This window comes from Phocoena sinus, chromosome 3 (assembly GCF_008692025.1).
Source record: "Phocoena sinus isolate mPhoSin1 chromosome 3, mPhoSin1.pri, whole genome shotgun sequence".
Taxonomy (NCBI): Eukaryota; Metazoa; Chordata; class Mammalia; order Artiodactyla; family Phocoenidae; genus Phocoena; species Phocoena sinus.
Window position 1 is genome coordinate 173,582,275 of NC_045765.1, and position 27,714 is coordinate 173,609,988.

The window sequence follows — 27,714 nt, forward strand, 5'->3', positions numbered from 1 at the left end:
AACAAAATTGAGTTATTTGTAGTGAGGTGGGTGGACCTAGAGACTGTCATACGGAGTGAAGTCAGTCAGAAAGAAAGAGAAAAACAAATACTGTGTGCTAACGCATATATATGGAATCTAAAAAAAAAAAAAAGGATTGATGAACCTAGTTGCTGGGCAGGAATAAACAGGTAGACATAGACAATGGACTTGAAGACAGGGGATAGGAGGGGGAGCAGGGGCGAAGTGAGAGTGGCATCGACATATATACACTACCGCATGTAAAATAGATGGCTGGTGGGAAGCAGCCGCATAGCACAGGGAGATCAGCTCGGTGCTCTGTGACCGCCTAGAGGGGTGGGGTAGGGAGGGTGGGAGGGAGGCTCACGAGGGAGGGGATGTGGGGACGTGTGTGTGCATACGGCTGTTGTGCTTTGTTGTGCGACAGAAACTAACGCAGTGTTGTGAGGCAATTAGACTCCAACAAAGATCTATTTTTTTAAAAAAAAAAAAGGCATGCTTCCCTTCTGTCTCTTCATGGAGCGGAAGAAAGCCAAGGAAAGGAGGTGGGTTTGGTTCGGTTTGCCAAGCAGGTTTGAAGTTTAAAGCCTGGGGTGGCGGCTCAGCCTGCTTGGGAAACGTTTGGCAGAATCGGCTGCAGCCAGGTCTGTGTGTCCGTGGCCCCCAGACACGCACACGTGCATCCCTCAGAGGCTCGTGTGCGGAGGTCTCAGCCCAGAGCCATGCGGGGGCCCCAGCCCGTGGGCGGCAGCTCCTCTCCCTGGGCCTCGGGACCGTTGGTGTGACCTTGGGACAGGTCCCGGTCACTTTATCTGTGCTGTGGGTAATAATAGGATAGAAATCACTGCCCTGGGCGCTGGAGGGTGACCTGCTTATCTCTGGGCTTCAGCAGCTGTTTAATTTAAAAGATTGTAAAGTATTTTTGTCTCAGTGAGTCTGGCACATGCCACCAAATGTAGCAGGTCCAGGGAAGCATCCAGCGCCCTCCCCTCCAGCCGTGGAGATGCCGCCTGTCTCCGCCCGGGGCCGGGGGTGGGGTGCGTGTGTGCATGCGTGCGTACCTCTGTGTGATTCCTTACGCAAAGGGGAACGTGGTTCAGCTGCTCGTGTTTCTTACTTAGATACATAGCCCGGACAGGGCTCCCCACCACTCTATACAGGGGAAAGCATGAACTAAAGCACATAGTCAAGAGGTGGAGGCAACCCAGGTGTCCATCGATGGGTGATGGACACACACGATGTGGTCCGTTCAGACCACAGACTGTGATTCAGCCTTCAGAGGAAGGACATTCGGACACAAGCGGCAATGGGAAGAACCTCGAGGACTCTGCTGAGCTGGTCGGAAGGGACGGGCACCGTGCGTGTCCCCTGTATAAGGACAGGAAGAATGAGGTCCATAGAGACGGAGACCATGGTGGCGGGTCCCTGGGGCCGGGGAGGGGGCGGGGAGTTAGGGTTTAATGAGCTTCTGTTTTGCAAGATGAAAGAGCCCCAGAGATGGAGGCGGTGATGGCCGCACATCCACGTGGTGAAAGGTTAAATACACGGAGGCACAGAGCTTATGTGAGTGAGCAGGGATCTGAATCTGGCAGTGTTTGTGGGGGCCCCACCCGCTAGGAATGGGGGGCATTTGTGGAGACAGCAGGGCTTGGTGGGCCTAGCCGGGGTGTGGCCTCCCTGGGGAGCCCCCTCTCTGTGATGGTGGCTCTGTGTGACGGGGGTCTCGCGCTTCCTGCTCTGACTGTGGCTGGGCTTCTGTTTGACGTCTCGGCCACCAGGGCACCAGAGTGACCCCACGTAGTGGCCTCCTTGATTTACTATGGTTGCCAGCGTGAGAGTTCCTGATGCCACTGGGCCGCTCGCTCAATTACAGCTAAAATGGCTAACTTTATGTTATGGGTGTTTTACCACAATTAAACAAAATTCATTTTTTTAAAAAGGGAAAGAAAAGCTGAAAGGAGTAGACGGTGCGATGCATTTCTGAGCCACGGCCCAAGGTCCCCGCTGACCTAGGGTGACACTCGGCGGGTTTGAGCTGCTCCCCAAAACCTCAGCTGGTCCTCACCGGGCCTGCGAGGGGGTCAGAGGTGGACGCTGTGTCTGCCGGTGGTGGACTCCAGGCCGACCCAGTGACCCAGCGGCCATCCCCCGTGGGGGCTCGGGGAGAGGGGGAGCGACGTGGCTGCCGGTCCTGAGAGACAGAGTAGGGACGCTGGGACCAGAGGGGCCAGGACAGCGCAGCCCCACCCGGGCCACAGGGCTGCAGTGCCCGACGCTCAGCCTTCCTGAGACCCCTCAGGAACTTGCAGGAGTGGGGTGCAAGGCGGGGGCCCCGCCCAGGACTGCCGCGGGGACCCAGAGGGTGCCCCCCGCTGAGCGCAGTGAGCCCAGAGAGGGTGGGAAGTGACGGAGGCTGAGGCTGGGGCTGGGGCGGCAGGGCTCTCACCTCTGAGACAGCACCTGGCCTGCTTCCTGGCCCCCCAGGCAGGCCAGTCCCCTGAGGAGGCTTAGAGGCCCTACTCAGCTGCCCCGGGGTTGGGAGTCTGGGGCACAGACCCCCAGGTGACCAGCGAGATGCCTCGAGCAGACGCTGGCCAGAGGAAGGCAGATGTCCTCCCAGCCCCGGCGTCTTCCGTTTTCCCCGTCCACGCAGCGCCCAGCGCAGCCGGCGGCCTCCTGTCCAGCCCCCATGCCACAGCCCGTCCGGGGAGATGCCTGCAGTCTGCCCCCCTTGGGCCTGGGCCCCAAGCTGGCACCACAGGGCCTCCCCATGCCGCTGCCCCCTCCATCTGCCTGCTGGCCGGGCCTCCTTCCCCCTGTGCCCACTCCTCGTGCCCTCCAGCCTGGGGACTCACCTCCCAGACCAGATGGCCCTGCTGGTCCACACTGTGTGTCCAGCCTCAGCTGCAGTGCTGGGGGATGGAGCGCTGAGCTGATGAAGCAACTGGTCAGTGAAGGAGCCCACGCTTCCCCCAGAGCCTTGTGACCCGCACCCTCTCACGGCCCCCATCAGGGACACCACCGCCCCGGCCCCTCCCAGGCTGCGTGTGCACATAGCTGTCCGTCCCTAGGAGAGCTTGTACTGGCTCCCGAGGACACCCGTGGATGTGGGCCAGGCGAGGTCCCGACGACAGCGGGCTCACGTCCAGGAAAGGCACAGCCCCGTCCCAGCCCCCATAGGCTGTGTGACATCTAGCAAGTCGCACAGCCTCTCTGGGCCCCGCAGAACGGGTGTCTTTATTGTGCCTGCGGTCGGTTGTCTTTTTCTTCCTCCGTGATTAGTTGAGGTCATCTGCACGAAGAGTCGGGGCAGCCCCTGACTCAGGGAGCACCAGGGACAAGCCCTGTTGGGGGCCTGGACGCCGGCCTCCACCCTCCCCAGGAGGCTGTGAGCTACCCGAGGGGAACAGGCGCCCGCCCCCATCAGGGCCTCCTGCCGGCTGGGCTAAGCAGACCGTGGTCTGGGGACCGAGGCACCTCCGATGGGGGTGTGCCAGCCAGACGGGGCTCCGAGGCTGGGCAGATGGCTTTGTGATGTAACAGGTGTTCGCTGGCTGCTCGTAGGTCGGGACAGAAGCTGCCAGGAAGATGAGGGGTGCGGACCTGCCGTGATTCAGGGGTGCGGTGACCTTCTTCCCTGCGAGTCGCAGACGGGGCTGGAAGCCACGGGCCGGTTTGAGCCTGACTCTGACTCAGAACACGCCTCGGAGCCCCGCTGTCCTTCTCCTGTGAGGGATGCGCCCACCATTCCACGCCCTGAGCGTTCTGTGCCCGGGATGCCCGCGCAGCCCCATCCAGGTCAGAGCGGGGCCCGGTCTGCACTCCAGACGCGCCTGCCTGCCTGGGAGCTGCCATTCTGGCGCCTGGCCACGCGCTGGTCTTCCTGCCCTGGAGCGCCTAGTGGGCAGGACGGGGCAGCCTCCTCTCGTCCCGTGGCCGCGCGCATCCCACCCGATGCACGCGCCCTCCCGTTTGCCCGTCGCTGTTGATGGGCGTGTGTGTTGCTCACAGCCGGGCCGACCCGACGGTGCTGCGTGGACCGTCCTGGGTGTCTCTGGTGCACACACGTCACCGGGTGGTGACGGAGCCTGTTTTACATGCCCGGCGTGTCAGGAAGTCCGCATGTCCCGCCCTGGCCCGCAGTGGGCCTTCCTGAGGTGGTGGGTGGACCCCGTCCCTGGAGGGGCTGCCTCACCTCCACTGTGGAGTCCACACCCCCAGTGTATCAGTGGTCCTTATACAGTCCGGGCAGGCCTGGGTCGGCAACACGGCTGGCAGCGGCCTTGGGCTCTGGGGCCCACTTTCCTGCCCCTGCTGGCGTGTTTGAGGGGCAGTGTCTGATGCTACTGAAGGCCGCTTAGTTTCCTTTCATGGAGGGTTCCAGGCCACGAAGGAGTCCCCAGCCATCACTTCTGTGTACTTCTGTGTTTTGCCGCCCTGACTTCAGGCTGTGCTTCTGCAGGCCTCGGGCCTCCCCGATGGCCTCACGGGCTGGCCAACCTAGGGGCTGCTCCACGGGGTGCCCTGGGAGACTGCCAGGTGGCCAGGCTCACTGCAGCCCCAGAGAGACCCACGGCACTCTGAAGGGTGAAAGGGGGAGCCTGGGCACCACGTCAGCAGAAAGGTCCCAAGTCGACACCAGTGCCATGTGGTGGAACCTGACGGCTTTTAGTGGGACCGCAAGGCTGGGAACTGCCTGCACGTGTGCCAGGCTCGGGGGGACAGGAGTTTGGAGGGAAGACAGAGCAGCAAAGGGGAGCCATTGGGCCTGAAGCACTAGAGCTTGAAGCTGGTTGCTCCTGTCCCCCCAGCCCCTGCCCCGTCCTGGTACAGGAAGCCGGGGCCAGCCCGTGCCGCCCATCCTGGAACTCTTGGGGAAGTCCAGAGGGGGCGGCTGTGTCCCTGCTCTGCACCCTGAGATGTGGCCTCCTGGGGAAGGGTGGGAGGACCCCTGCCGGCGCCCTGAGCCATCTCGGGCCTGGGGGTGTGAGGCAGGGGAGCCCAGGGGGCTGGGGGCTGGCGCGGAGACGGCAGGGTGGGTGAGACACGCGGCCTGGACCCCTGATGCCCCGAGAGTCCCGGCTGTTCCTGAGGCTGGGACTGGCTGCCGGGGCCCTGGTGCACTTGACCATGGGTGAGACGGGCAGTGTGATAGCTGTATGTGCACAGGAGTGGACCGGAGACGGTTTCACACGCGCGCGTTGCCAAGCGGAGGCGTGTGCCTGCTCCCAGAGTTTCCGTGGAGCTGACGGTCCTCGGGGGTTCTGGGGAGCACCGAGGGCCCTGGGCGTCTGGGCTCCGGCTGTGGCCCCCACGACAGGGCTGGGGAAGGTGGCGGCGGTGACCATGGGTCTGGCCTTGGCATCCCCGATCCCAGTTGCTTGAAAAACGCTGTGTTGTCGGTGGTGCTTCCTTCAGCGTCACCGGTGAGACTCTTTAAGCTCGCCTAGAACGTCTTCGCCTCCAGCACGTGTGGGCTCAGGGTAGGAGGAGCATTTGTACTTTCCCAGGTTGAATTTTCACGTACCAGACTTCGGTTTCACAAAAATGGGTCAGGGCCCTCCTTGCTGGACCAGTTATAGAATGCAGCTCCACCCTCTTCCAGACCGTCCACCCGGCGGGGAGGTCTGCCGTGCTCTTCTCTGACGACGGGGAGCCACCACTTCCTTTTTTTGAGAATTAAAACAATAGGGGCTCTGATCACCGAGGCTGTGGGGTTCCCGGGAGCCGGGCCTGCCTCTCTCCCTGTCCCTCCCACGACTGATCGGACCCTGACTCTCTTCCCTGTAAACCAGGCCGAGGCTCGCCAGCTGCCCAGGCGCACCGGGAAGAACCCCCAGGAACGGTCAGCGTCTTCGGGGTTTCAGCTCAGTTCATTCCGAGTGCGGTCGTCTGGGGTCAGCCTGTAGCCGGCGACCCACCCAAGTCCTCTCTGGCCTGTCCTGGGCCATGTCCCACCTCCTCCCAGACCCGCTCTCACTTTCCTGGTGGGAAGACCCCAGTCTCCGGCAGGAGACTCCCCGAGACCAGTCTGCCCAGAGCAGCCTTCTTTGGCCCCGGTTGGTGATTGAGTTTGTCCGGTTGTCTGAACGTTCCATGGGGTGGACTGTCGCGAGTCCTGCTGGGCCTGGCCAGGTCGCTCGCGGTTCCGCTGAGCTGGCCTGTGTTCCTTCCCTGCGGTTTTTGGAAAGCTCTCTGCAAACGCCTCAGGTTACAGGGGAGGTTTTCTCAGGGGTGGGGGCTTCTCTCTTTTGTCAAAAGGGCTCTGGGTCCTCCTGGTGGAACTCGGGCAAAACCGGCTTCGCAGGGCTGTGCCCCCCACCCCACCCCACCCCACCCCACCCCATCCCCCCATCCCCTACCCCACCCCCATCCCCCTTCCACCTACCCCACCCCCATCCCCCATCCACCTACCCCACCCCATCCCCATCTCCCTACCCCACCCCATCCCCCAACACCTACCCCACCCATCCCCACCCCATTCCCCATCTCCTTACCCCACCCCCATCCCTCCATCCCCCACCCCTACCCCACCCCATCCCCCACCCCCCTGAGATGCCCCCGACGGCCCAGTGGGTCTCCCAGAGGGCGGGCCTTATGACTGGATCCCTGCCCTCTAGTGCTCAGGCCCTGTGCTTTCTACCTGTGTGTTCTTTTACGTCACTTCCTTTCCTCAGCCCAGCAAGGTCCTCTGCGGGGCGGGGGGTGGGGGGGGGGTGGGGGGTGGGGATGGGGGTGTGTCCCACCTGCACCTCTTCAGATGCCACCCGACAGGGACTTTCGGGGAGGTGCTGCCTGCTCCTGTGTGCGCACCCGATCCCGGAGGCGGAGGGGCAGGGGTGGGCGAGCCTGGGGCATTGTGACACCAAGAGGTGGGCCACCCAGCCACCAGGCACATGACGTCCTGAGCTGGGGACCGGCAGAGCGGGGCCAGCTGGGGGCAGGAGGAAAGGAGGGTGTGGAGACCGAGTTTCAAGATACGGTCTGCGCGTCCACTTAGAAACAAGAACTTCTGTTTGTTTTGTTGTTTAATTGAAGTCTAGTTGATTTACAACTTGCGTGAACTTCAGGTGTACAGCAAAGTGACTCAGTTACACATATCTATATTCTTTTTCAGATTCTTTTCCATTAAAGTTTATTACAAGATACTCAGTATACTTCCTGTGCTATACAGTAGTCCTTGTCGTTTATTCTATTTTACGTGTAGTGAAACAAGGAACTTTATTTACCTAGAATTATAAAATTATTTTATTTTGAAAAATTCCAAGCGTACAGAAAAGCGCAAGAATAGTGCAAGGACACGCACTCGGGCCCGGTGATGTCCTTGACATCTGCCCTTGCCATCCCATCCACCCATCGGGCCTTTCACCTGCTGAGGGGCTGGGTTTCCTTTGCTTCTCAGGTGACAATGACGTGATTCAGGGGCCAGGCACTTGTTCTGCAGAACCCAGGGCCAGTTAGGTCCTGGGCAGGCAGCCTGGCCGCAGGGCTTCTGCGTGGGTGGGCCTTGGGTCAGCACAGCCGGGGCCCAGGTGGGGGTCCTGGACTTGGGGCCACAGAGGGGGTCACAGTGGGGAGCTGGATGCAGGGTCACCGACAAAGGCTTCTGCAAGCTCAGTACTGACTGCCACCCCAAGTTACTGCCACCTCTGGGGGGCAGTGGGGGTTAGGTTTCATCGGCAGAGCCCCGAGGGCAGGGGGGCTGCCAGCCTCCACACAGACCGGGGGTCTCAGCTCCGTCCAGCTGTGTTGGTGACCACGGGAGCTCATCAGCAGAGTCTACAGATGAGGAGACCGAGGCAGAGGGCGAGGGGGCGTCGGCAGGGGTTGGGGGGGCATCTCCTTTCCTGTTCAGAGCCTGTGTTTGGTCCCCCCGACTTCGCCGCCCAAGGTTCAGCTGCAGCCTCATACTTTCCAGGCTGGGACTTGCTGTCCGGGAGGGTGTGCGGGGGGCCGGGGTCCGCGTGCGCAGAGGGCCCCAGGTCCAGGTGAAGAGGCCACAGCCCATCTCTGAGCCACCACATGGGGGTCAGACACGGGGTCCTCGTGGGCAATGTCAGGGAGAGGGTCTGTGCTCCGCCCACCCCCTTCAGCGCCACATCTGTTGCCGTGCTGCCCCCGGGCGGCGCCCCCATCTCCCCCACGGAGCTGGTCCCTCATGGAAGGACATCTGGAAAACGCTCCCGTCCTTTGGGGGCAGCCCTTTCCCCACCTTCCACGCTGCTGACCTGGAGAGCCGCTGATGCCACCCAGCACCATCGCAGCCCTGATCTCTCACGTCTGACGCTGCCGGCCCCTTCCGTGGGCCTTCAGATCCCCCTCGGGGCAAGGTGGGCTGTGACCGTGGCCCAGGCCCAGGGCACCCCCGCCTCAGGAAGATGGCGCTACTCCTGCCTGGGGCTGTTGACAGGGGCAGCATTCCCAGGGGGCCCAGGCCCCCTTGTGCCAGGAACCCGGGACAGCGGTGGGAGCCTGGGCCACCCTGCCTGGAGGGCGGTGGCTTTTTCGGGTTTTGATTTTCTGCAATGATTGGTCGCTCACCAGGGCGCAGTGGCAGGGGAAGGCGCTTCCCTGGGATCCCTGCCCAGAGACGGGCGTGGGCCTCCCCCGTCTTCCATAGAAACTCACGTGCACCTTCAGGGTCAGAGCGCCGATTATTCTGCTACAGTACGTCGTGACCATTTCTGCCCGCACCACCTGTATTTTCTGCCTTATTTTTGTAAAACTGTTTTGGGTGATTCAGTGCACCTAAATGCTACAACTTTTGGGCTAATTTCTCTTTGATGGACATTTGGACACAGATTTCCTGTGTCTTTAAAGAAACTACCAGGTGATGGCAGGTTACCAAGGCAGGTGGCATCCTGCGGAGTGCCTGGCTTGGGTGCTGGAGTCCCACCTTGTGCCTTCCTCCCTGCTCTAAGCCTACAAGCTTCCTTCCCGGGAGTCCTCCCCAGACAGAACCTAGTGGGGGTGGGGGCAGGGGAGGTCTCCCCCGAGCCGGCAGGGATGGGCCTGGGGTCCCCGGTGGGCGGGGTCCTGCCGCAGAGCCCTGGTGACTTTGTGGCTTCGCGGTTGTGTCCCTTGTGGACCCGGCGCCCTGCTAACCGTGGCTCGCTTCAGCTGGAAGCGCTCCCCTAAACGAAGCGCTCGGTGAGCTTCAGTCAGGCAAGGGGGAGGGGGAGGGGAGACCAGATCTCGGCCGGGGTGGACAGTCCCACTCTCGGGGTGAGCGGGACAGTGAGGGCGGAGTGGGTACAGTTGCGGGCAGGGGGATGGCCATGCGGGCGGGGGCTAGGGGGAAAGACCGGCCAGAGGCCTGCCTGGGGCAGCGGGGGAGCGGGCTGTGCAGGAACCGAAAGTCAGCCGCTGGGGTTGGGGCGGCACTGGGGGTCCGGGGCGCGGGCAGCGCCCGGACGCAAGGCTGGGGGCGGGTCCTCAGCGGAAGGAGCCCCGCCCCGGCCCACCGATCGCAAACTTTTCCAGGGCTCGCGGGGAAGCCAGGTGCGGTCACGTGGGCGGGGCGGGCGGGGGCGGACCGCGCTGACCCCGCCCCTGCGCCCTAGTCCGGCCTCGTCGGCGGGAGCGCGCGGAGTGGCCGGGGTGCCGGGCGAGCCATGCCCACCAACTTTCACCGTGGTTGCCTGTGGAGGCGCGGGCGGACGGCGGCCAGGATGAGGGTCCCGAGCAGACCGAGGCGCCGGGCCCCCCCGAGGGCGGTGAGCCCAACTGCCCGAGCCAGGGTGAGCGCGGCCGCACCTGCCCGCGGGACAAAGGCGGAGGCCGGGCTGCGCGGGGCTGGCGGCCCGTTGGGAAGGGGAGGGGAGGGAGGAGGGGCGGCCCGGGAGGGAGGGGGAGGGGGAGGGGGAGGAGGAGGAGGAGGGGGAGGGGGGAGGGAGGCCGCGGCCGGAGGGGGTGGCATGGGTGGCTGGGAGGGGAGGGCGACCTGGGCCCGGGACGTCGCCCGGAGGAAGGGGTGTGGGGCTGCTCTCCGCTCCCCCTCCCCCTGATTCCCAGCCCGCGCCTTCCTCTCACTCCTCACTAGTTTCCACGCTTTGCCTGCTTCTGTGGTTCCCGTCTCACCGCCCCCCCACTCCTCCTGCCTGCCGAGCCCCCTCTCCAGGCTTAGTGGTGGAGGCGCTGGCCGAGGGCTTCAGGGGCGGTGGGCCCTCCTCTGCTGCGCCCCCATGGCCCCCCCCCCCCCCCCCCGGGGCCTAGGAAGCACCTTTCTCCCACTCGGGGTGGGCCCCTGGGGAGGTGTGAGACGCCCTGGGTAGCTATGGAGACCGAGGAGGGGCTCTTCCTCCGAGAGTTCCCAGGCCCGGTGACCCGGTGGGGTCCCCACCCGTGGTAAGGCTCCTCGGGGCAGGAGTGCCTGGCTGCTTCCTTCCCAGCCACCTCTGCTTTGCTCGTCTCTGCTCTCGGGCGGTGGGGCAAAGGGCCGCCAGTCCGATAAGCCCGGCTGACCGGGACAGGCCCGCACTCTGGGTCTTGAGCAGGAAGGACTGCGGGTCCCTGCCGGGGCGTGGGGGGGAGCTGTACTCAGGCTGAGGTCCTCCTTGCCCACTTCGCTGCTGGAATCAGGAGGTCTCTGGCACTTTCACTTTCTCTTGGTGCGGGGCATCCCCAGGCCTGTTCCTCCATCATCTGGCTCCAGGCCCGGGCTTCTCTGCAGCTGATAGGTTGGTCATCCTGAGTCCGCTGCTTCATCTGGGGCTCAGCGCCCCTCTAGAAATGGAGGGTTGGGGAAGATGGTGTCCTGCTCCAGGCAGGCAAAGGGGCGAGGTCAGTGAGGCCACAGGTCCTGGGGCCTGGCAGGAGAGGCCGGTCACCCCCTGGGGGCAGCACACCATCCTAGTGGGCAGGGGCGGGTCGGCAGGGGCCCCCCCACCCCACCCCTCGGGTGCCCTCACGGCTTTCCTCTGCACGTGGGTGTGGGTGTGGGAGTGGGCACGGATGCCGACGGCTCGGAGGCCGAAACCAGGCCGGACTTGAAGGCAGAATCCGTAAGCCCAGCCTTTCTCTCACTGCGGCTCCGACTAGCGCATCCCGGTGTGGCCTTTCTGGGTGAGTGGTGTTTCACCAGCCACCAGGAGCCATCGTGTCCTTGGGGACCCTCAGCCCTCCCGGGTGTGCGGCCCCCTGCCTGCTGGCTCCTGCTCGGACGGGCCTCGGTGGCTCTCTGTAAGCTCGGTGCCCCTGGGCCTGCGCTCAGGGCTGCAGGAGGGCCGTGGTGTCGCCTGCCCATCTGGCCTCGAGCCCCCAGCCGCCCTCAGTCCAAGGCTCTTGCTTTCTCAGCCCTAATCCCTCTCCCGGCTCGTCTGGAACCCGCCTTGCCTGTGTGCTCTCAGAGGCAGGAGCACCGGCAAATGCTAAGTGTGGGCGTCCCACATGCTTTTCAGCAAACCCTTTAGGGTCTGAGCTGCACCTGTGACACTCAGGTGAGCTGGCGCAGAACTTCACCCTGGGAAGCCTGTGTTCTTCGCTTGTCCTCGTGTTCCCTTAGAGAGACAGCGGCAGAAGGCCTTGGGGAACTGGCCGGAGCCCGCTATGGGGTCACAGGCAGGCGTGCTGTTGCCTTTCGGGGTCTGCTCAGCTGGGTTCTGAGTTTTAACGCGAGCCGTCAGACCGGTCGGTGCCCAGAGAGGCCCTGTGACGCCAGCGTGACAGGGGGAGCCTGGGAAGCAGCCTCACGCCCTGCTCATTGGTGGGACAGTCCTGCGGGAGCCGGAACCGCTGGAGGGAGCCCCTTTGAAGACCCGCGTGCGGGGCCCTTACCCTGTGGTCCAGCTTGTGGCCACACCTGCTCATCGCAGAGTCACTGAAGTTCCTTCCTGACTCCGTGGCCGGCCTTAGAACCTCCAGGGAGGCACCTGGCTTTCTGGGTGGGCCTCCCGGTGGTGCTGGTGAAGCAGGTTTGGGGATACCCTCCCGAGATGTACCTGGGGCTGTCGTGGGAATAGGGAGCGTGGGACGCCAGGGCGAGGGTGGGAGGGAGGTGAGGAGGGGCCAGCGCTCACGTCTGCAGGCCCACCTGGCTGACCCAGAGCTTGGTGGGACCGGCCTTGGTTGTGCCTGGCCTGAGGCTGACGGCCTAGTCGGTGAGCCTGCGACACGGGGCGGCCGCCTGGACTGCCTTTGGTCCCTGTGTCCAGGCTGGGCCTGCCGGGGAGCCCCGTTGTCAGCCTGTGAAGCCAGGGCCCGTTTCCTGGCTGTCGGAGGCTCTGGGCCTCATCAGGCTGCGGTGGCCAATACCACGTGTTGACCTTGAACTGCCCCTGCTACTTTGACCTTGGCTGTGTCCGCTCGGCAGGCCCACAGTTGGTGCTTTAGAGCCGGGAAGGTGGCCTGCGGGCAGTGAGGTGGGGGGGGTCCACGTGCACCCCCCAGAGGGGTGGCCCCGATCACACTGCCCCCCCACCGCAGGGCCCGTGGGCTGGGCAGGGCCACTGTTCCTGCCCGTTCCTCCCCGGGAGCTGCCCACAGCTCTGCTGGGGCTTCCTAATCCTTCCTTGTTCCTCTTTTTGGATTCCTTTCCCGTGATTTCATGCTCTGCCGCTCAGGTCCTGTGGGTCACCCGGGGGTCTTCTCTTGCCCCCTGTGAAGGGGACCCACGCCCCCAGCCACTGACCCAGGCAGCTCTGGGAGTATCACCTTTGTCCTGCGGGGCTCATGGGTCACGGGGAGCGGGCTGTGAGCCGATGCGTGTGCCCGCTGCCCTCGAGGGTCTGCTGCCACTGGGGTGGTCAGAGCACAAAGCCGAGGCCCTGGGCGCTGGGACGTGAGTGCGGCCGGAGAGTGGGCCCGAGACAAAGCCTCGAGCATCGCTCCGCCTCTGGGTCCAGGAAGGAAGGGATGCGTCATGCTGGCGCGGGGGACGTCTGAGCAGGAAGGGCAGACGGCGCAGGGCTGTCCGAAGGGCTGACCCCTGAAAATCGGTTGAACCTCATCCACCGAGGGAAGAGTGGATGGTGCCGAGCGTCCTCCCGGTCCCCCGGGGCCCCAGGGCGAGAAGCGGTCCCCCATTCTCCAGCAGCGCACAGGGCATCACCAACCAGCGGGCTCCGCCAAGTGCTGGAGCAGCAGGGAATTCCACTGCCCCCCAGCCCCCAAGAGGCGCCGGACAGAGAGACCGTTAACACGCCCCAGGACGCTCGGCGCAGTGGCCTCTCCACACGCAAGCCCTGCTGGCCGCTGGGGCCCTCTCCTTGCCTAACAGAGAGCCCAGCCAAGCCCACGGCTCCACTCTGCCAGGGGCCGCCCAGGACACACACACTAGGCAGTCCTCCCACCAATCCTCCCAGATGCACACACCACGCGCGCCTGCGCGCGGCAGGACAGCCCCACCCCGGCTGGCTCCATGCCGCCCTTCTGTGGAATCCCCCTGGGCCAGCTCAGCGCCCCATGGCGTCAGACACTGACTCGTTGCCCCGAGGGGCCTGTCTCAGGCCGGCTCACCCTGTCCCATCCCGGGGGCTGAATTTCGGGGGACAGGCTGCTGTTGGTCCTTGTTACACACGGACAGGCTGAATCCCACCGGTCCCCTCGTGCGGCCAGGCCCACGAGAGTGCCCATGTCACTGGAGGTGGCTACACGAGCAGAGGGGGTCTGTCTGAGGCCACAGCCACCTTATGAACGGGGGCAGGTGGCCCCACCTGGGCAGAGCAGCTCCCAGTGACACGGGGCCCCCACCGCACAGAGAGCCTGCAGCTCAGAGGCCCCTCTGGCCGGACGGTCGCACGGCCAGGGCTTCAGAACCAGAACGGCCCCCGCAGCCCATGGTCTCCGCGCGGACCCCGTTGTTTCAAATAATTGATCCCACGTGTCCCTTGCTTGGAGGTGGGCAGCGGGCTTACTTTCCGCTTGGTGGTGGTGGTGGGGAATTCTCGCGGGGCCGTTGGAGGAGGGGCCTGCCTAGAGAGGGTGAGGGGCCTTGTGTGGGCCCAGGTCACCCAGGGTCTTGATTTACTGCAGCTCAGGGCACCACAGACCCAGCAGGGGGCGGCCGGGATGGCCAGGGGCGTCTGCCAGGTCGGACCCAGTAGGTGAGGGGGCTGTCCTCACTTCCCTGCCCCCGGGGGACCCGGTCGTGGAGGGAGGGTCTCTGCTCTGCAGGCCTGTGGCCACGGTCCTGAGCAGACCCGAGCAGGTCCTGGCTCCTGCCCTGGGCGGGGGGCGGCCTTGGGCCGGGGGTTCCTTCCCAGGGCCGGTGTCCTCGGGGCACAGCAGCGGGACTGTGGTCGTGCTCGGGGGCGGACGTTGGAGGCACAGGCGGATGCGAAGACGGTGCCGCTGGCTGGTCTCTGGGGGTCTCCCGTTTCCCCCTGAAGGGCTGGCGCATTGCTGGGCACGTGAGGCTGGAGGGCAGAGGCTGCTGTTCGGCGTGAGTGTCGGCTGCCCTGCACGCAGCCAGGTGCTTTTTTGGGGGCGTCCCTCTCGTAGTCACTTTGCAGCAGCGCTGCTTGCGGGGAGCAGGCGTCTGCAAGCGGCTCTGGGAGTGTGAGGTCCGGCCAGGGTGACGGTCAGGGGGCCGTCTGGGCTCCCTGCTGGGGGACCCTGGGCAGTGCGGCCCGGCACAAGAGGGCAGGGCACAAAGGGTTACACCTTGCTTTTATGAGAAAGCGGGAACTCCCTCTTCAGAGCAGAGGTCTGGTCTGTGCAGATAAGCCTGCAGGGTCAGCAGGAGCAGCCGAAGAACGAGGCGCCCCGGCCCCCCGACCCACGGCCGCTCCTCCACCTGTGGCCCCTGGCACCGTGTCGGCCCTGGAGCCCCGTGCCGGGAGCGCTGGTGAGGGGCCCCGTCCAGGTGCCCCTATGGCTGGGGGGGTTTGCAGGGCTGTGCTCCTGGCCGGGAAGAGGGGGAAGTGTCGGTGCGACCTGGGGCCTTGTGCGTCTGCGTGGCCTGGCTGCCGCGCCTCTGGCCAGGCTCAGCGGCAAGGCCCTGGGGCCCTGGGCTGGGTTTGTTTGCTCTTTCTTTCCTCGGGCGGTAGAGAACACAATCGGGAGGAGGTGGAAGCTCTGTTTCTGAGCTTCCTGTGGCTTGGGTGGGCCCTGTGACCAGCTGTGAGTTCCCTGTGCTCAGGGTTGCTCTCGGGCAGAGTCCCTGGCTCCATGTGCCTGTGGCGCTGGGGTCTCTGCTGGGTGTTGGGCTCCTGGGCCTGCGTTTACTGCTCGCAGCCAGAACTGCTTCCCGTCTAACCGGCCTGCGGCCGCCCTGCAGCTGAACCCGTCTGGGCATCGCGTGGTCAGCGTGTGCCTGTGGCCTGGCGCCGTCTGCGAGGCGGGGGCACCCCACGAGTCCACGTGAGCGGGACGCCCCCCCAGGGTGATGGGGAGGCCTTGTGCAGGCCCCGCGCCGTCCTGGGGGTTCTCCGTGTGCCTGTCTCCCTCTCCTGGAGCCGGCCTGTCCCAGAGGTGGCCGTGTCCTGGGCCCCATCTGGTCACGGTGCCCACAGGTCAGGCCTGGGTTCTCAGGGAGGCTCTCGGGACGGTCACTGCGGAGGGAGCCTGTGGAGCCGATATCAGAGGAGAGACGCGCTGGGTGGTTCTTGGGTTTCCTCTTCCCTCTGATGGAGGGTCTTGGCCGCAGCCCGGCAGGAGCCTGAGTCGGTAACAGGAGCTGCCCCGGGAGGCTGGTGGGGCTCCCGGCTGCCCACCTCCCGCCTCTGCCCCTGGCTGGGCCGGCCCTGCCGTCCTGAGCCCCTCCCCCCACCCCCAGGCTGGGATCACGACTGCCAGTTCCCGAGGAGAGAGAGGTCGGCTCGGCAGCAGACACCGAGGGGTGGCGGGGAGCCGGGTCCCCGAGTCCACTGGAGGCCCACGCTGCCCAGGAGGGAGCGCGGCCAGCCTGGGAGGCAGGTCCTCTGGACGGGCGGGAAGTCCCTGAAACACTTACTGTTCTGGGGAAGCAGCTCACAGAGCTGTGGTCCCCAGCCGTGCCCCGTGTGCCTCTGTGTGCTTACACACGTGTGTTAACGTGTGTGGCTGGCTGGTTCCTCTGTGTTCCTGCCTCTTAGTAGCCGAGAATCCCAGTACTTTCCTTGTTGTCTCGACTGTGCGAGTGTCAGGTTTAAGGAGAAGGTGCCAGAGCTGGTGTCTTTGGCCCGACTGCTGGGCCGAGGCCCTTGGTTGGAGCAGCGGACGCCGGGGCGGTGGCCGTGACCTTGGTCTGGTTTGAAGGGCGGCTGTGTCCCCCCAGTGCCCGGAGCCTTCCTGAGTCCTTGTGTGCAAGCAACCCGGTCCTTGGTGTCGCGCGGGAGAACCCTCCCCCCGGGCTGCGGGGTGGCGGGGGCAGCTTAGCGGGGGCAGGGGGCACATCTGGGCCAGGCAGGCTCTTTCCCCGCTGTTGTGCCCCCTGCTTCTGGTTTCGGCTTGGACCTGGTGTCACGGGGGGCGCTGGTGGCAGGGTGCTCCCAGAAGTGAGGGCTGTGTCATTTCTGGAAAGCCTCGCAGAGGTGCTGTGATCCGGCCCTGCCCGCCTCTCCAAGCGGACACCCGCCACGCCCCGCCAGGTGCTGGGTTCCAGATGCCGGACACACGTGCACAGCACCCTCGGGTAGGGTGGAGCCGGCCTGCCGCCACCCGCGTGCCCGTGGTCCGTGGGCCTGGACGGTGCTGCTTCTGGCCCCAGGCAGCGGGGTCTGTGCTTGGTGGGGGCAGCTGGGGGCCAGGCGCACAGGGTCACCTGGCGAGGCCCTTGGGAAGTAGCATCTCTGGACGTCTGGGCCTCCAGCCGGCAAGGTGCCCCCGCAGGCCACGCCTGAGGGTTGGGCAAGGGCCCATGGAGGTCCGAGGGGCAGGGGCACATCCACCTCCTGCCCTCTCGGCTCTCGCCTGTGGGCAGGCACTTCTCGCTCCAGAGGCCTGGGTGGGAGGGCCAGGCAGCCCTCCAGGAGAGGACGTTGGGAGGTGCCCCGGCAAGGGGCCGCGTCCAGCTGGCCGGGCTGTGGGTGGTTCCTGTCCTGTCAGTGTTTCCCCTGTCTTCGCCAGAGAACGGGTTTCTGTTTTAGCCAAAAACTTGCTGTGAAAGCACGGGAGCTCTCGGCCTCAAGCATTTCCTTTTTTTCTGGCTTGAACGCAGAACGGTTTTTTCTCAGGCTGTGCCCCTCGGGGAGTCCACTGGCCCAGGTGGCCAGGCTGCTGGATTTCAGATCCAGCATTGATCCTGGCTGCAAAGCACGGAGAGCAGGGGGCAAGGGCCAGAGGGCATTAGTAACGCTGAGGGTCATGGAACCTAAAAACTCCGTTGCGGTGCTGAACCACGCCTCGGGGGCCGGCCAGTCGGACGCACTGTTAGGTTGGCAGGTGGGAGGTGGCCCCGCGACCCCAGGGGAGGACTGCGGGCCGCCCACTGCCCGTGCCTCGGTGCAGGCCCGGCCCAGCTGACCCTCGGGAACGCCTCTGGCTCTGAGCCTCAGAGGTCACTCTCTGCTCCTCCCCTGGGAGCTCTTCCCGAAGAGAAAGAGACGGTGGTAGAAATCCCAAACGCTGGCCCGGGGGTGAGGGTGTCGGGGAGGCTGGCGCACTGGGAGGGGAGGGCTTGCGCACAGAGGTTGCAGCGGGGCTGGCGGAGGCTGTGACCAGAGACGGAGGACGCTGCACTCGGGACCCTCAGCGGGGTGGGGCTCTGAGCCGGTATCCACAGCAGACCACTGGGTCCGGGCCTGCCGGTCTCCGCTTTGCCCCTCAGCTGGCGCCCCTGTCCCGTCTGCCTCTCTGGCCTGGGCCGTCCCCTCCCGCCCCGAAGGTCCTGCTGCGTTCGCTTGATGATGAGGGCGCACGCGCCTCTCCTGGTGGCTTCCTGTTCCCGCCCCCTCGTCCAGAGCACCGGGTCCCACGCTGTCCCTGGTGACCACCACGTTTACTCAGGGTTAAGTTTGCATTTCATGGAGCCAGAAACCGGGCATCAAAACAGATGTGGGAGAAGCAGGTCGAGGACAGGTGGAAAGAGCAGAGGCCGCCTCGGCGGGGAGCCGTGTGACTCCGAGGGCCGGGCGCGTGGGCTGGTGGAGGCAGCGGTGCTCTGAGCTGCGTCAGGCCTGCACCGGATGGGGAGGGCCCGCTTGGATGTGAGGCCGGCGCTTGCGGGCGCGGGGGCTTCTCAGGACGCCCGTGGTGACACAAGACACACGGCCTCGTGCAAAGCTCGCTGCTGCCTCCCCTCACAGGGAGGAGGAGGGATGCCCTGCCCACTTCGCCCCTTCCTGGCCACGGTTGCTCCCCGGGCCTTGGGCTCTCACTGCCAGGCACCCGCTGTTCCGCCCGTTTCTGGGGGGGCTCCTCGGTGGCCTTGGGCCGAGGCTGGTCTGCAGCTCTGGGTTCTGGGCCTGGTCTGGTCCGGCCTTGCTGGCCAGTCATCCTGGGAGCCCCGGGCAGGATGCCGTCCCGGCCCCTGGGGGCGGTGGGCTTGGTATGCCGTGTTCAAAAGGTGCTGCAGGTTACTGGAACTTTCTTTAGAACCTGGAGGGAGACCAGCAGGTGGGTGGACACTAAGGCCTGGCTGGGCCGCACTGGGAGCCACCCCTGAAGCGCTGGCTTCCTCGGGCTCCTCGAGCGCGGGGGGCGCCGGGAGCATGGGAGGGGGCTTTAAACAGGCCACTCCTAGGCTGTGACGGTGTCTCAGAGCTTCCTAGTTTTTGTGATCTGGGCAGTTCTGAGGGTTGCTGGCCAGGTGTGTTGCAGGTACCCTTGACTGGCATCTGTCTGATGGTTTTCTCGCAGCTCGGCGGGGTGTGGGTTTAACGGGAGACCCCGGAGGGAACGTGAATTCTCACCAGCATGCAAGGTGCCACCGTCACCGGGGCTCAGCACTGGGGTGTCCGTCAGGTTCTGCCGTGAAGCCCCTCTTTTCTGCAGCACCCCCACCCCAACCTTTGGAACGAGTAGATCCTGGCTTTGTGGGCGCCTCCTTTTCAGCCAGCGCCCGGTGCCGCTCTGTCCTCCTACTCAGCCTGCCGCTGCCCATGCCGCAGGGGCGGCCAGTAGATATACGTTCTAAAGACTTAAAAAGGTTAGTTATGGCACATGGCTGCTGTGTCCCGGAAAAGCAAAACTCGGGTGTGCGTGCACGTCGGCAGTCCAGAGCTGGTGGTGGAGCCAGAGGCCAAGGGGCTGTAAACCGAGCGGCTGGCGCTCGGGCCATGTGGTGCCTGCCCGCGGCTCCCGGGGTGTTTGAACTCACCAGCTGTGAGCGGGCTGGGGGGTCACCTGTCCCAGGCTCCGGACTCTCTGGCGGGCAGCTCTGCGTGCGCGGGCGCCCGCCCTCCCGATGCCAGTGTGTGGGGCGGTGCTGTGGGCGTGTCCTGCGTGTTCGTCAGCTGTTTCTGCGCGTCACCCCCAGTTCCCTCCTGTCCCCTTGGGCCCCGGGCACCTTCGGCCCCTCTTTCCTGGTGCCGCGTCCGCAGTGTGGCTGTTCTTGGGCGTCCCCAGCTCACGGGCACCCCCGCCGGTTGGACGTGTCCTGGCCATGGTGTCCCATGGGTTTACTGGCCGAAGGATCCTTGTTTTAAAACCGAATCAGTCTCCTTCCTCGGTGACGAGAGGGGTGAGTCACGTGCAAGGTGGCTGGGCTCTGAGGGACCTCCCGGCCTGGCAGGGCCTCCCCGCCCACTGCGCCCGCCCGGCTGGACACTGGGGGTCCGGGGGTCCCGGGCTTGCGGGGGGCTGTGACCTTGGACCGCGTCAGGCTGTGATCTCTGCACGGTGAGCCCCACCGGCGGCGCCCCTGCCGCGTGAAACGAGCAGGCCAAAAGCCCCACCTGTGCGCGAGGCGGGGAGCCAGCTCTGGTGGTGGTGGGGAGTGTTAATCGCGTGGCCTCCAGGCCGTTTCTGTCTGACTACACATCTGACGGCCCAGCCCTGCCCATCCGTTAGAGCAGGTGAACGAGGCCTGAGCGCTCCTGCCCGGAGACAGCAGGTGTGGGTCCTGCCCTCCCAGCCGGCGTGGCCCAGGACACCTGACCATCGGGGGGCCCCTCCCACATGGCCCGGCAGCCACCGCTGCGCAGCGAGGGCGCCCGGTGACCTCCGGGCTGTGTGCCCGGCGGGGGCACCACGGGGGACCCGCCCCAGGAGGACGGAGGCGGCGGGGCCGGTGAGGCGGGCCCTGCGCCCCCAGGATCCCCTCTGCTCGGGCTTGTCCTGGGTCCTCATTGTCGTGACCAAGCAGAGTGCTCAGCGGGCGCAAGCCCAGGTGAGCGGCCTCCTCCCCGAGACGTGGGGGGAGGGTCTCAGCCAGAGGAGGACCCCTGCTCTTCAGAGCCGCGACCAGGCCTGGCAGGGTCGTGCCGGGTGCCATCAGAGTCCCGGTGGAGGTGGGAGGGCTGTCCATCCGGAGCCTGAGGTCTTCAGAGCCCCCAGCGTGTTCCAAGGGCTCAGGCCCCGGGGGCGGGGGGGTTTGTACCAGTTTCCTTTGTGAAGACTTGAGTTGTAACCTGCCCCTCCCTTGAAAAATAAAAACTGAGATTTGAGTGTTCTCCAGCGGTGAAAGCAATTAGGGGAATTTTAAGGCTTACCCGGGTAGCTTGTGACGGTTTTGCATTTTGTGGGATGGGATCGCAGGTGTGTCCCTCAGGTAGAAGCGTTTGATTTTTTTTTTTTTTTTTTTTTTTGTGGTACGCGGACCTCTCACTGTTGTGGCCTCTCCCGTTGTGGAGCACAGGCTCTGGACGCGCAGGCCCAGCGGCCATGGCTCACGGGCCCAGCCGCTCCGCGGCATGTGGGATCTTCCCGGACCGGGGCACGAACCCGTGTCCCCTGCATCGGCAGGCGGACTCTCAACCACTGCGCCACCAGGGAGGCCCGAAGCGTTTGATTTTTAACCAAGAGTCTCGGCTCCAGCAGGTCGAGGAGGAGATGGCTGCCTGAGGCTCCCGCGTGAGCCTCTTCTCTCCGCTGGGTCCCCCAGCGCTTCGGAAAGCATGCCCGAGGACTGCCTTCTCAGAAATGAAGGGAAACGTGTTCTCGTTAAAGGATTAGCGATTAAGACGGTGGTTTACGATGGATAAGGAGACTCACTGTTGGCCGTAACCTCTGGTGTGGGCGGTGCAGCCCCCAAACCAGGGGAGTCGGGTGGGGGGGGGATTTACGGAGACGCTGGGGCGTGTGTTGCTGTTCCTCCGGTGCGTTTTGTGTGTGTTCCCCCATTCTCTGTGCATTAATTCTGGTTATAAGCAGCGAGCCGGAAGACCAGAGCCTCACGGCCTGACAGCCCAGTCCTGGCCGTCCCCGGGCTCCCTGTGCACACGTGCCCAGCACACGTGTCCCCACGGGGCGGGCCATCCTGGCCTTTGTGGGGCGTTCACGGCACTGCTTCCCACTCGGCGGTCTCCACGGTCGTCCTGCGTGTAAATAAGCCACTGACGTCCACCTGCCTCGAATCAGTTGATCCTGGCCGTCTCCCTGGGCCCCCTCGCCCAGGCACTTCTCGCCCATTCTGCTCCTTTCCGACCCTTGGCTCCGGGCCACCCCCCGGGCCTCGTCGCGGCGGATGGGCCAGCCGTCTCAGCTCCTGTTTGAGGTCGTGGCTCACTTTCCCAGCCAGCAGGAACATCAGATGCTCCAAGAAAGATGTTGTCTCTGTGGATTGAACGTGGTTGCAGGTGCCCATCCGCCCCGTGCCCGGTGGGCATTTAGACAGACCCCCAGAGCCCCCTGGACCAGGCTGTGCTTCCCGGGCGGGGGCGGCAGGGGCACCTGGGCAGCCAGGCCTGAGCTGAGTGGAGGCCCTGTCCGTGGTGGCCGCCTCTCCCTGGGCGAGAAACACGAGACCTGGGAGCCACGAATTTGTCCAAGGTTGGGGCAGAGGGAGAACCCAGCACCCCTCCCGGGGTGGCTGGCCCCCTGGCCTGCGTGGCTGAAGCCTGTTGACCGGGACAGAGCCGGCCTGCGTGTCCTCCAGAGTCTGGTCTGCAGAGAGCTCTTTGTGGCTTCCGTTTACACCAGAAACCCAGTCGGAAACAGGATTGTTACCAGGAAAATACAGTCATTATCACCAGGAAGAAGGTGCTGAACAGAAGCCTGCTTGAAGCAGGAAGGAGGGAGACGGGCTGGCGCCCTCCCGCAGACGCCTGCAGAGCGGGGGAGGGCGCTCGGGAGGGATTTCTTGTTTAATTGAATGTGGTTGCATTTTTTAAGCTTTGTTTTGACCCAACTTCAGAACTTGGACTTCAGAAAACTTTCAAGAGCACGGGCTCACGTGTCGTCTGCCTGAGCACTGGTCCCACCTGCCTTATGCCTCCCCCTCCCCCTCTTCGCACGTTCCTTCCCGATGTGCTGAGAACAGGCAGAAGGTGCGATGCCCTTTGTGCGTTTCCTGAAACGAGCACATTTCCTCTCGTGATGCCTGTAGTACAGTCTCCAAAGTCAGGACGTTTTCATTGATTGAAGTCTTACTCAGATTTCGCCGGCAGCCCAATAATGTCCTTTATGGAAAGAATCGGGCTGCTTCCATCTTCTTCCCCTTTCCAGAACGTTCCGGAGCCGGCCCGTGTCCTCCGAGGCCTCTGAGGAGGGCCGGTGGCTCCTTTGATTTGCCTCAAGCTCCTCGTGCTGGAATCCGGGGACCCAGGCAGTCATGTCCTCTCCTGGGTGTCGGTCAGCCTGTGACCCTCGTGTTCACCTTGACCCCTGGTTCAGTGGGTGGTCGGCTCTTCCTGGCACTGCCCCTGCCCCGTGGTGATGAACAGGTGGCTCGTGGGGCCATGGTGTGTGTGGGGGTCCTTGCCCCGTCCCCTCCGGGTGTCGCCCCTGGTCCCAGCACCTGCTGGTGGTTCCCCCGCCAGCGGTTCCCCGGCCACTGGCTTCCTCGGGCCTTCTGCTGCCCCTGAGCTGGTCACTGGGGCTCGGCAGTGAGGGGCACAGGGTCCGTCCGGCAGGAGGGCAGAGCTCTGCCTGCCATGCGGCCTCCACGGGCTGGACCCTGGGAACTTTCTGGGGAGGGGTCTGGGAGGCCTCGGTGGATGGGTGTGGGTCTGTGGATTTCAGGGGGTGAGGGGGTGATGCCTGGACCCCGGTGGCTCCCGAATTTGTGTCCGTTGTGAGGGGCAGGCACGTAAGTTCACAGGGGATGGACTGTGGGCTCCCCTTCCCTGTGCGTCTGGGCTTTGGTTCCTTCTGGGGATTTGGGGGATTCCATCAGGAAGTCGGGTGTCACCCCTGACGGGGCCTGGTGAGCAGGTGATTCCCCACTGAGGTCATGCTCCGGGTTGCCCCAGGGCCCCTGGGGCCCTGAGAAAAGCCAGTTTGGAGCGCCTTTTCCTGGTGTCCTCACTCGGTCCTTCTGATACAGGGTCACGTCACACGCAGAAGGCCTGTGGGTGGGGCTGACGTGCAGGTGGGCCCAGGTGGGGGTGCTGGTGTCTCCGAGCTCACCCCGTGTCCCTGCTGGTGGCTTCTGGGATGGCATTGCTCCAGACCCGCTGGGATGGGGCAGGGCTGGGAATCAGAGCGATGCCATCAGGGTTTTTCTCTCTGCTTTGAATTGGGAGTACGTGGTAAGGCTTGCGTTTCAGGAGCTGGGAGGAGCTCCCAGGGTGAGTCGGGGCTGACCCTTCGCTCCTCTGTGGCCTGGCCACGCCGAGGGCCTTGATATACTCTAGCTGGGGATGGCGGGCCAGGGCTTCCTGACAGAAACAGCCGTGGAGACAGCTGGGCCACGATGGGCCACCTGCCGGCCGTGCGCCTACGTGTGGGCTCCGTGACACTCCCCGCGGGGACTGTGCTCTGAGCTAATGGGGTCACCAGTGAGGCCGCTGTAATCCACCAGGATTGGGGGGATTGGAAAGCTGAAGCTGCTGTCAGAACAAAGCAGCGAGCCTCAGTGCCACCTGGTACAAGTGCCGGTCCCCACCCCGTCCCCGCCGAGGACGGTCACGGGCCAGCCTGTCTGGATCTGCTGGTCTTGAGCCGTTTGTCCCGCGGGACCCAAAAGGGCCGGGGTGGGACTTGAGGTTCCTGGACCCAGCGCCACCTTTGGCCTTCTGTCTACCTGGTCCCTCGCCCCTGACAGGTAACTTAGAAAAGTCCGAGGCACGTAGAGAAGTGCCTGGTGGGGCCCCTCCTCCTGTTCCCTCGTGGCCTCCTTTAATTCCTTTCACATCTGACCGAGCCCTTCCCCACAGGAGATGGAAACCCCGGGGAGAACAGCCCGTTCATCGGCAGCGTGGACGTGGACGGAGAGAGAGCCTTTGAAAGGAAGAGCATGGCGCTCTTTGAGGTGGGTCACCACCCCCCGCCCCTCCGCTCTCCCCTTCAGAGCGGAGGCGGCAGTACCCGCGAGAGAAGAGCCCAGCCTAACGGTGCCCTGGGGTCCGGGCAGAGGCCTCAGGGAGCCCCGCGGAGGGGCTGGGCCTGGGCCGTCCGGGGAGCCCCGGGGCCCTGAGCCCTGACCGTTGACCCGCTGGGCACGTAGAGCGGGAGCCCTGCTGGGAGGTTGGTCTGGTCGGGTCGGTCTGGGGCATCTCAGGGTGGGGGGGTCACTAACTCCACGCCTCGGCCCCAAACAGGAGGAGATGGACAGCAACCCCATGGTGTCCTCGCTACTCAACAAGCTGGCCAACTACACCAACCTGAGCCAGGGCGTGGTAGAACACGAGGAGGCCGAGGACAGCCGGCGGCGCCAGGCCAAGGTGCCCCAGCCCGGCCCCGCCCCGCGCCAGGGCCTCCCCTCCCCCACCGGATCCCCTGGACACCCCCCCCCCCCCCCCCCCCCCCCCGCCCTTCGCTTCTCAGTCGCAGAACTTGTCCTGCTGCCGCCTTCCTGGGAGCCTTATTTCTGAGGGTTTACCTCTGGGAGCCTCTCCTAAGATGCGCCCAGCTCTCCGAGGAGTCTGTGCAGAGACCTTGGGGAGGTCCCGTAAGCCCAGCCTGCCGAGCTGTGCACAGTGCGTAGGGCAGATCGGGACCCGAGCGGGCAGCTCCTGGCCTCTGTCCCCAGGGCACCCGGGAGCCTGTGCCAGAGGCTGACGCAGGCCACCCGTGACCCTCAGCACGACCGTGTGTGGCCAGGTGGGCAGGTTTGGCGGGATGACCCGGCCGCCCCACCCCCGGGCATGGGTCCGTGGGAGCGGCCCTTGTTGTCCCTCTGCCCAGGGGGCACAGAGATGGGGGGTCGGTCCCCCAAAAGTGCCTTCTCCAGGGTCTGGGCGCCTCTAGTGTCTTGGGCCTCGTAACCGGCCAGGTTGATCCTTCAAAGCTGACTTTTATGGGAGTGCCGGGGGCCCCGTCACGGCCTTTCAGGACGACTCAGGGTCGTCTCGCCGCTGCACAGGGATGGGCCGGGCCTGAGGCTGGGCCAGGCGGGTGGGGGCCCCGCGCCCGTGAGACTGGAGGGTTTGCTTCTGGTGTTTCACGGTCCTTGAGCCAAAGGCAGGGGCCGGAGCTGCTCTCAGCTTGTGTCGCCCTCACCCTTCTCCACCGTTCTGCGCCCGCGGCCAGGAACCGCCACGCTTCCGTCATCCACAAACAGGACACGGGTCCGCGGGGGGCGGGCTGCCCCGGACACTGGCGCTCAGGGCCCAGGCATGAAAAGCCAGCTGCTGGGTGCCGTCCAGGCCTCAGGCCGAGTCTGCCCGAGGCTTCTGACCCACCTCCATGCTCCCCAGGTGCCCCCTTGGGTTACTTCCCCGGGGTCTCTGCTCCATGCCAGCCCCGTGCCAGCTCTCTCGCTGCGGGCGTTCCTGTGGGTCGACCTTCCATTCTCACCCTGAGAAGCCCCCCGGCTTCCTTTGAGGGGGGCCCGCCTTTCGGCCCAGCGAGCGGGCTGGGCCACGTCTCCCCAGCCTCCACAGGACGCCTCGTTTCAGGCAGCCTGGCCCCTTTCACAGGAAATGTTTTCAAAGCAGATCTTTCCAGCTTTTTTTCCTTTTATTCGCCTAAGTTTAAGCAGCTTCCCCATTAAACGTCCTCTTGCCTTTTTAGCCAGGTGTCCCCAAATCCCGACTGTGTCGCCTGACGCTGCCGTCTCGCTGGCCGGCGGGCAGGACGGGCTGGCCCCCGGCCTTGTTCCCGAGCTCTCCTCTGGGCAGCTTTGCTCGGCTGTTGTCTGTCTGGGGTTACGGAAGACGTTTCTGTCAGGCACCCTCCTGCGGTTACCCCGCGGCAGGGCGACCCTCTCCCAGGCCGCATCTGGTCGGCCGTGCTGCGGGGCCTTCGGGAAGGGGCTCACTCACAGAGGGCACGTCCTGTCTGAACTCTCGCTGGGTCCCCTCCCCTCGCTGGGCACTTCCTCCAGGTGGGTCAAGACGCGACAGATTTCTCTCTGGACTTGGTGCTTCTGCGCCCTTGCAGCCTAGGGAATGGTGGCTGGTCCCTAACCCTTCCTTCCGGCCTCTCATTTCCCCCCACTTCGCGCTCTCCTGAGGACCTGGGCTGCAGTCGCTTCGGGCAGAGCCCAGGTCGGCTTGCTCCTCGTCTTTTCTCCAACTTCCCCACCTTCCCGCTGTGCCCCTGATGGAGCGGGGGCCGAGCCCTTCTCTCCCCTCCCTGCCCCGGGGCAGTGACGTGGTTTTGCCCCCGCCCCCCTGCTCCTGGGCAGTGAGGGTATTGCCAAAATCTTAGCCTCTGTACACCAGTGCCGAATAGAAATACGGAGACAGAGTTTGGGAGGAAAGAGAAAGAGTAGCTTTATTTCTTTGCCAGGCAAAGAGGGAACACAGCAGGCTAGCGCCTCAGGAACTGTGCCCACCCTGCAGGGGGTAGTCTTACAGTGGTCAAGGAGCAGGGCGTGGTCAGCTCGTGGACAGCTCTCGGATTGGTTGGCATCAAGGTGAAGTTTCAAGCATCGTCAGCCTTCTGGTTTCAGCCGGTCTGGGGTCTGTGTGCTTGTGGCCAGCAGGTTCCATCTGGTGGGCGTCTGCTTCCTGCAGAAACAACTTAGGAAGGTGTGTCAGGCCTTTATGTGTTTCGGGGAACTGGGAGTTCGTGACTCTGAGACGCGGCAGAATTATAGTCTGAATTACTGCCAGTTCCTCAGGCCAACAGCTATTGTCTGTTTCTGTTGATACGTCTTCACGTTTCCCAATCATTCACTCTTGAGTCAGACAAGGACCCAGGGGCTTGTACACAGTTTCAAGGGGTCCTACTGTGGGTTCTCTCCAAGCCCTGGCCTCGCGTCAGCCGATTTCCGCGTAACTGAAGCTGGGCCTTTGCTGGTCTTCGTTTGTCTTCCTGTCCCCTGACCTCTTCACGGTCTCTGGGACCCACGGTGTGGACTCAGCTCCCGGCGGGGGCAGGGGGCCTCTGGGAGAGGCGCTGCGGGCCCCGGAACCTGCTCCGCTCTCTTCCAGAGCCCCCGCATGGGCACCCTCATTGGCGTCTACCTGCCGTGCCTGCAGAACATCCTGGGTGTCATCCTCTTTCTGCGCCTGACCTGGATCGTGGGGGCGGCCGGCGTCCTGGAGTCCTTCCTCATTGTGTCCATGTGCTGCACCTGCGTGAGTGGGGCGGGGGCAGCTGGACGTCGGGGCTTTCCGGGGTCCCCGGCCCCAAGGGCACCCCTCACCTGCGCTGGTGTGGGCGCAGGTCAGCACCCGGCTGCTGACCGGCCGGGGGCAGTCTCGTGGGCCCGCCTCCGCAGAAGCCAAGGGTCAGCGTCCCCTGGTGGCCACCACTCACGGCCATCCCGTCCTGCATTCAGCCCAGGTCCCCTGCCCGCTGGTGACACGTTCAGCCCTGCACCCGGCTCACCAGGCCCTCCTCCACACGGCCTCCGCGCCCACG

At 64.7% G+C, this 27,714-nt stretch overlaps 1 protein-coding gene across 1 annotated transcript in view; it reads left to right on the top strand.

Annotated features, from left to right (window-relative positions):
- The first annotated feature begins 9,614 nt into the window (after positions 1–9,614).
- SLC12A7 (solute carrier family 12 member 7) overlaps positions 9,615–27,714 on the top strand; it is a 44,313-nt gene continuing 26,213 nt past the window's right edge. The window contains 5 exon segments of the mRNA XM_032625666.1: positions 9,615–9,629; positions 9,632–9,740; positions 24,117–24,211; positions 24,501–24,623; positions 27,282–27,428. Of these exon segments, the coding sequence (XP_032481557.1) occupies positions 9,615–9,629; positions 9,632–9,740; positions 24,117–24,211; positions 24,501–24,623; positions 27,282–27,428 (489 nt within the window).